Raw genomic sequence first — 8003 nt, 5'->3', positions numbered from 1 at the left:
ATATGTATATCAACTATTGTTAATCTCAATATTATAAACAATTTTATTCTAAAGTTTAGTGACGAAAGCACATGACATGTAGCATTTATATTGGATATATATTTATGAAAATTTATATTCTTTTAAACATACATAGTTCCACATTTTTCAGGTTGAAACGGTGCTATAAATCTTCATTAAGTGAATGAAATAGTTCTTACAAAAGCATTACTCTCTTTATTAAGCTCAACATGAAAATTTATTGTATCGTGTTATTAAATATTTGTATTAAAAATAAAATGATACAAACGATGAATTCGGTTAACAGATATTGTGTAAAACGAATGATAATTCGTACTGATTTAATTAGTTTCGTGAAAAAAATTGTTTAACTTAAACTTTCAATTCGGAGAGCTGCAATTTAACCTTTGAGTGAAGATAATCCTGCTCTCATTATTTCATCAACCAGAAGAAGATTACTAGCGATGATCGTGCTGAAAATTAAAAAAATATTTTTCACAAATCATAGTATATATAAAATTTTCAATATTAATCGACATGTTTTAATAGCAATATCTTACCAGGAATTGATAATTTGTTTCTTTACGTTGTAATTGTCATAAATGCCAGCATCTGTGGGTTTCAGAGCCTCTCCTGTGGATAGATCCAACCCTACCGGTTCTCCCAAAGCGTTGCTTTCCTCCAACAACTTGACGATCGTGTCTTGCACATCAAATCCGCTGTTCACAGCTGAAAATAAAAATAAGAAATGTCAGTAATTGCAATACGATAATGATAAAATTGGAGCTTTATAAATATTTACCAAGAGTCTTCGGAATGACGAGTAAAGCTTCCGCGTAGGCCTGCACTCCCAAACGTTGCTTTCCTTTTACCTGCTCTTTGTATCGTTGAAGAGCTTGGCTAGCTGCAACTTCAAAGGCTCCAGCTCCAGGGACAACCGCACGATCATCGATAGCATTCTTTATAGCTCTGAGTCCATCACGCACGGCGTCTTTCAATTGTTCCAATGTATACTTATTCGGTCCCTGCAGTATCAATACATTAATAAATGTCCACATAAGTATTATAAATAATTAGTCGCATTACCTTCAATAAAATGGTCACAGAGTTTGGCTTTTTGCACTCCTCTACAAAGGTATATTTGGTTTCTCCCTAAAAAAATATTTGAAAATCGCATTTTTAATCAGCTGTTCTGTGTGATAGCTCGTATATTGATTAGAACATAGAAATTACCAGAACGTGTTCGTATACAAGACCAGCCCATCCCAGATGTTCTTCCTTCAGATCATCAACAGAGTTCATGGCTACGCCACCACAAGCGAGCGCTAAACGCTCCATATTTCTGCGCTTGGCTCTGCGCAAAGCGATGATGTTCTCTTTAGCAAGCATATCAAGAGACTGCGGATCAATTCCTTTCTGGTTTATTATGACAAATGATTTATCTGTTCCGTCGCATAACTTTTTCTTCAAGTCGATAATCTTCTTCACACGATTATCGATAAACACGCGTTCAGCGGCTACTAATTTTTCACGCTCTTCTGCCGATTTGTAGAAGAATCCACTGTTCACCTGTAAAATGTTCAGGATCATGTTTTTAATATTGTCAATTTTATCATATATTCATTGAATTTTGTATATCCTTCAGTATTATATATTTACCTCACTTTTCTCATATTCCAGACTCACATTACAAGTCAGAATATACACATTTTCTAATTTCTTTGGCATATCCGGATGCCTGGATCCATGGTCAGTGACTAGACCACGAATCAGAGTGGTGTCAACCGCAGTTCTATGCTGCATTTCCATTAATTCAATCATATGCAAGTCTATGTCTTTATCTTCTTGCTTAATGGCCAATACAGCATCCACGCAAATCTCGGTTAATTTGTCCGCTATAGTATGATGAACTTTTGTTCTAAGAGATGTCCTCGCGACATCCAATAAACCCTGCTTAGTAAGTTTTATCGGAATTTTCAATGAGTCCAATACTTCTAATGCTTTAGCGCGTGCCAGATCAAAACCTTCGGTGATTACTCTGGGATGCAAGCCCTCAGTTATGTACAAATCAGCTTGCTTCAAAAGTTCACCAATGACTAGCACAGTGCTGGTTGTACCATCACCAGTCATATCATCTTGAGCAGTGGATGCTCTCGCTATTAAGGATGCGGTAGGATGTTGAATTTGCATTTCATGAAGAAGCACATTGCCATCTTTGGTGATTTTTATATCACCAGCTCCAGAAACCAACCTGGAAATTCAATACATTCAAAATTAGCATTTACGATTGTAAATATTTCTTCATAACCAAAGTCTAAATTAAATTATAAAATTCTGCCCATAAATATTATAGTTCATTTTATAATAGTTTATTTTCCTTTTATTTATATTACATTCACGCGACAGTAATAATTGTGGCAGATAAATTGTTCATATTTTGAGCGAGGAAAGAAAGCTATATAACTTCTGGCCGGCAATTCGCAAACCATGACCTAATAAGGAAATAATACGGGTATAGGACATGCGTCATTTCTCGAAATTCTGACAAATTTTCGAGGATGGATGACAAATCTTATTTTGATACATTTGAGATCGACAAATTCGAAATACGAAAAAAATTGGCAATTTCAACTTAGACAAAAAACAAAGCTAGCACGTGTAGCGTGTTAGATACATACATCTTCATGGTTCCTTTGGGTCCCAAATTAGTCCTCATCACATCTTGAATTCCTTTAGCGGCGGAAATGTTCACCGCTAATGCCTGCGCCGATCGAGCAAATTCGGCTTTCGGATTCAACAAACTGATCGCTGCCATTCTCACGAATTATTCTCGTTTTCTATTTTCCAAGAGCTATGGAGATAAACGTCACGCTGTATCACACCTCCGTACCTTCTAGATGTTAGACTATCCATAAAAGCGTAAAGCCGAATTTCTCATGCGAGACAATCGTTAGTGCGTTTTCAAAAATCGCGAAATAAATTCGTCAATCGTAACTTGTAAGTCCGGTATTAGGTATGCAGCGTCACGTGACTAATAGGCGGGAAAATATAAAAAGCGACATAAAAATTAAGATATAAACGTCTTAAGAATATAACTTTACGCATTGCATGTTCATAAAATAAAAATTAATTGCCACAAATATATAGGAACAATACATTAAATTAGATCAAAAAGAATACCACAAATATAAACGCAAAATCAATTTATTTTATTACAAATGAAAAAAAAACACTTCACATTGTTGGAGGCAGCAATAGTGTAAAATACAATATTATGGAAATAAACATGTAATTTGCATCATTAAACGCCTTATACATTACAGTATTATTAAACAGAACGCTTGTAATACTTAATCGCACAAAATGCAGATGGTCAAAATTCATCTGAAATGTATGTAAAAGTCTTTTCTATAAAGTACAAACATTTGCTTAATAACGATGCAGTTAATTACCTTTAATAAAAAAAAACATTAGATTCTATAATTATGATGTTCAGGAAACAAGATATTAAACAAATTTGTTGTTTTTTTTCTGTTTTACAGTTAGATTATATTTGAGCTGTCATTATTAACTAGTTACAATGTTTTCTAGCTAGAATATTTTCTAAATAATGTTAAGTAACAGTTAACGAACATTTACCATTCTCTGGTCCTGTAGTTTTATTTGCAATTTATGTCTTAGTACCAATGCAAATAACGACTTTCATCAAAAAAAGAACATTTGATTTTGCGATTTAACAAACATCAAAACTGCAAAATCAAATGTTTTCTTGTTGAGAAGGTAATTAACAATCTTAATTAATTATTAAGACATCAAAGCTAATAAAACTACGATTAGACTAAAGAATGGAAAATGTTCGTTAACTACTAATTGTTATCATTATTAAGATCACCTCGTTCCTTGAACGTCATAACTGCAAAATCAATGTTTTCTTATTAAAGGTAATTAATTGCATCGTTAAAAGACAAATGTTTGTACATAAAATAAATACTTGTTATTGTCATTTTAGAAAAATATGTAACATGGTTAATCCTTATACAGGCAACAGTTAAAAGATTTTTATCATATTTATGCTAATTGAATCAGCATGTTCGTTCATTACTCGCAATTCATTTTAAATATTTAATTTCTTGTGCGCAATGACGATATATTTTATATATTTATGACGATATGTTTTATAATAGTAATATATTAATATTAATCGCACTTAATATTAATTATATAACATTATTATATAAATATCGGATATTTATATATAATAGCACTTCTTAAACATCTTTGCAGATGTTGCCCGAATAAGAATCAAGAGTTTGCATGAATTCTATCAAAGTTTTTATATGGCACTACATATTATCAATACGCAAAGCACAGTTAATCCAGTATTAAACGCCCATGCTGAGAGACGTCTACAAAAATAGTTCTGTTCAAAATGTTCTTGAGTAACATCTTTGCTTATTGCTAGCCTTTTTAATAATTCAAATAATGTAAACCTTTATTTCATGTTTTTTACTTTCATTTGAAGAAAAATAAGAATAAATATTCTACTAAATAGTGAACTAATATTACTAAGCTCCTGATCATATATTGAAGTCATATTGAATTATAGCCTCAATGTCAGATCAGATATAATGTATCTTCAGGTAAAGATGGATATATCTTTTCTGTTTTAAATAAGCTTGTAAAAATCCCACATAAAAATTGAAAAAAAAAAAAAAAAAAAAAAACATTTTATACTTGATTAATAGATACATAGAAAGAACTGTGCCATTTGTGAGATATAACCCAATATTTTAATATATTTATAGTGAAACACAGTGTAAATGATCAGTCCTTAAGATATCTGCTCCGACATTGTAAGATCTTTAAGTCTTAATAATGTTCTAAGAGGGATATTTATTTTTCTTTTTCTTCAAAAGGCAATAAGGAACATAATGAAAAAAAAAAAAAAGATTTACATTGTTTGAATTATTACTTGTTATTGAGTTATATCTAAATATTTTCTGTGTTTAAATAAGCTGGTAAAAATTCCATATGGAAATTGAAAAGAAACATTTTATATTTGATTAATCAACACATAAAGGACTGTGCCATTTGTGAGATATAACGCAATAATAATAAGTAATCATTCAAACAATGTAAATTTTCTTTTCATATATTCCTTACTTTCTTTTGAAGAGAAAGAAAAAATAAATATCTCTTTTAGAACATTATTAAGACTTAAAGATCTTACAATGTCGGAGCAGAAATCTTACAGGACTGATCGTTTACACCGTGTTTCACTATAAATATATTAAAATATTGGTTATATCTCACAAATGGCACAGTTCTTTATGTGTCGATTAATCAAGTATAAAATGTTTCTTTCCAATTTCCATATGGAATTTTTACAAGCTTATTTAAAACATGTATCCAAAAATGTATCCATCTTCTTTACCTGAAGATACATTATATCTGATCTGACAGAGGCCATGACTCAATGTGACTTCAATATCTGATCAGAAGTCTTATTAATATTAGTTTACTGTTACTTAGTAATAGTAAAACAAATATTTATTCTTACTTTTCTTCAAATAAAAATAAAAAACATGAAACAAGATTGACATTGTTTAAATTATTAGAAAGGCTTGTAATAGAAAAAGATGGTAATATTTTAAACAAACCTTTTACAGACGTCTCTTAGCATGAGCGTTTAATACGGGATTGTTAACTGTGCATTGAATATTGATAATACATTATTATATTGAATATTGATAATATGTTATTATTGTAAAAATATAAAAAAAAAAGTTTTAAAGTTTAAAAAGAAAGGAAAATTAAACATTTTATATTTGATACAATGTATCTTAAGATTAAGAAGAATCAAGATTATAAGTTTTATTTTGAATCGATTCCGTTTCATTCATATTATTTTTATCATAATCATTTTCTTGTGAACTATCGCTTTGATTGGAGGAAGCAACATCTTTTACACCATTTTCATCTAATGCTTCTGATATGAAATTTACTTTTTCAGTGATTTTATCCTTTATTGCTTCTTTTTCATCCGCAACAGTTTGTCCTTTCTTCTTTCTCCCCTTTGTCTCAGTTTTTTCATTATTTCCTTTAGACTTCACCTTAGCTAAACAAAGAAAAAAGCTGCATGAAGCAAGAAGTAACATCATTTAAATACAAGCAGTGTAAGAACTTATAAAATAGTATTAGAAAGTTAGATTTATGGCACTTATTTTAATAGGTATTAATAAAAATCTGCAATACAAGTCAATAAATAAGCATACATATAAATATGATGTTCATATAGTGCTTTACACAAATCTAAATTGTATAAAATATCTAATGTGTTTTTTCAACCACAAGTTCAGACAAGTTCAAAATTTGGCATTTGCTTTGTTAATTGTTGTCAATATTTGTGTCTGATAAAACATTCAGAGGAGATCTGAGACGTGAAAGCTTTAAAAGGGGCTTACGTGCATCACTGGTTTCTGTTTCTACCTTCTTAGACTTGCTACGATTTTTTTTGTTGGCTACCGTCTCTGGCTCTGTCTCCTCATCCTTTTCGACGATCTGCGCACTTTCAGCCTCTGTAACAGCATTGTTTGCATCCTCAGGATTCTTGCGTTTCCTTGACTTTGCAGTGGACTTTGCTTTGCTTGCTGCCGCTGGTACATCGCTCTTCTCTACAGCTTTTCCACGTCGTAAAGGCGACCTTTTGGCAGAATTCTCCTTGCCGGTATCTCCCTTCTCGAAATCCTTATCACCGTTTTCAACTGCGGCTTCATCCTGTGGCTTTTTGGCCCTTGATTTTGTCGCAGCCGGTTTCTTCGACGTTCCCGCCTTTTTTGTCGTAGGTTTGCCGCGCGCTTTTTTTTCTACCTGCTTGTTTTCAATGATTTCTTGCTCTTCGGTGACCTTCTCATCTGTGTCATTGTCTTCTGCCACCTCTGCCTGCTTGTTAACTCTTTTGGCCCTGCTCTTCGTATTGTTCTTCGTTATAATGCTTTCCGGTACCTCGACCGTGTTCTTGGTCTTGCTGCGTAGTTTCTTAGGTGAAATTGCGGATTCATCGACCACCGGCTTCTCTGCTGTCGCTCGAGATCCTGTCTTGACTGGCTTCGGTTTCTCCGCAACTGATTTCGCGGCTATTTTCCTCTTTTTTGGCGGAGTCGTATTACCGTCAGCGGCGGCCACAACGGTCTCCGCCGCTGGTTGTTTAGCTTGCTTACGCGGTGCCATTTATGTTCGACTGGCTCGTCGGCGTATTATCTCCACTGTTGCTGACCGCGTGTACACCACCGTTGATATCGCGAAGAAGAACGAAGAAGGCCGAGCGGCCACCGGATACACAGAGTTCCTTTGCTCGTCACGAAAATCGCGCGCGCTAACTCACCCGGCTTTACCGTCTTCCGAAGTTTTCTCTCTTGGGGGAACAACGTGACGTCGGCACAACTACGCTCTCGACAATCTTCCGGTAATCGAGAGTCGATTTTTGAATTGATAACCGCCGATAACTGCCACCGTTTTGAGACAACCTCAAGGACCTGTTCTTTTTCTATTGGATGCTCGTATTGGATGCCTCGAAAGATCGGTTTTATCTTCGTCTTTCCTTTCTTCAATATTTCAACCCGAGTTTTCGAAAACCTTTAACTCAAGAATCTTATTTATGATTAATCAAAGCAAATACGTCGGACGTGATCTTGAATTCACAATTGATTGATGATCACTGGACTGATTCAATGCGTTCGATCGTACGAGACTCTTGTCAACAAGTGTGAAAAGAGAATTTAAAAACGCCTAGGTGACTTCGCGACTTTTAAACATGTCACGTGGCTTTCGAAAGTTTAGATGCGTGTCGGAGGAAGATGGCTGCTCTTCATTTGTTTAAGGTTTATTCAGCAACCTTGCATAATTGCATAATAAATACACATAAATACACATTTAAAAAATGACAACACAACAAAGCATGCAGAAATCATTTAATTATATTTTAATTTAAATTTAAATTTGCT

At 33.4% G+C, this 8003-nt stretch overlaps 2 protein-coding genes across 3 annotated transcripts; both read right to left on the bottom strand.

Annotated features, from left to right (window-relative positions):
• Positions 1-79: 79 nt before the first annotated feature.
• Positions 80-2925, bottom strand: CCT6 (chaperonin containing TCP1 subunit 6). Its single transcript, XM_012379136.2, has 7 exons — positions 2679-2925; positions 1660-2251; positions 1234-1569; positions 1087-1152; positions 803-1025; positions 561-729; positions 80-473 (listed from the first exon to the last, which is right to left on the bottom strand). Exons 1-7 carry the CDS (start codon positions 2813-2815, stop codon positions 401-403), a joined length of 1596 nt encoding a protein of 531 aa, XP_012234559.1. The 5' UTR covers positions 2816-2925; the 3' UTR covers positions 80-400.
• A 263-nt stretch (positions 2926-3188) lies between these two features.
• LOC105679030 (uncharacterized protein DDB_G0286299-like) lies at positions 3189-7748 on the bottom strand. 2 transcript variants are annotated; one of them, XM_067348643.1, is made up of 2 exons: positions 6465-7748; positions 3189-6118 (listed from the first exon to the last, which is right to left on the bottom strand). In XM_067348643.1, the coding sequence occupies exons 1-2, from the start codon at positions 7228-7230 to the stop codon at positions 5850-5852; spliced, it is 1035 nt and encodes a 344-aa protein (XP_067204744.1). In that variant the 5' UTR covers positions 7231-7748; the 3' UTR covers positions 3189-5849. The 2 variants fall into 2 exon arrangements, with proteins under 2 accessions (XP_067204744.1, XP_067204745.1); XM_067348644.1 differs by having other exon boundaries at positions 5889-6118; positions 6490-7746.
• Between the last annotated feature and the right edge of the window lie 255 nt (positions 7749-8003).

This window comes from Linepithema humile, chromosome 2 (assembly GCF_040581485.1).
Source record: "Linepithema humile isolate Giens D197 chromosome 2, Lhum_UNIL_v1.0, whole genome shotgun sequence".
Lineage (NCBI taxonomy): Eukaryota > Metazoa > Arthropoda > Insecta > Hymenoptera > Formicidae > Linepithema > Linepithema humile.
Note: the sequence above shows the minus strand (reverse complement) of the source record. Positions and strands in the feature narration are given on the sequence as shown.

Coding starts and splice junctions, on each gene's coding strand:
- CCT6 (XM_012379136.2), bottom strand. CDS start 2,815: ATGGCAGCGATCAGTTTGTTGAATCCGAAAGCCGAATTTGCTCGATCG. Junction 2,252..2,678: donor CCCAAAGGAACCATGAAGAT/GTATGTATCTAA, acceptor TTGAATTTCCAG/GTTGGTTTCTGGAGCTGGTG. Junction 1,153..1,233: donor TTGTATACGAACACGTTCTG/GTAATTTCTATG, acceptor ATATTTTTTTAG/GGAGAAACCAAATATACCTT.
- LOC105679030 (XM_067348643.1), bottom strand. CDS start 7,230: ATGGCACCGCGTAAGCAAGCTAAACAACCAGCGGCGGAGACCGTTGTG. Junction 6,119..6,464: donor AACAGAAACCAGTGATGCAC/GTAAGCCCCTTT, acceptor TTCTTTGTTTAG/CTAAGGTGAAGTCTAAAGGA.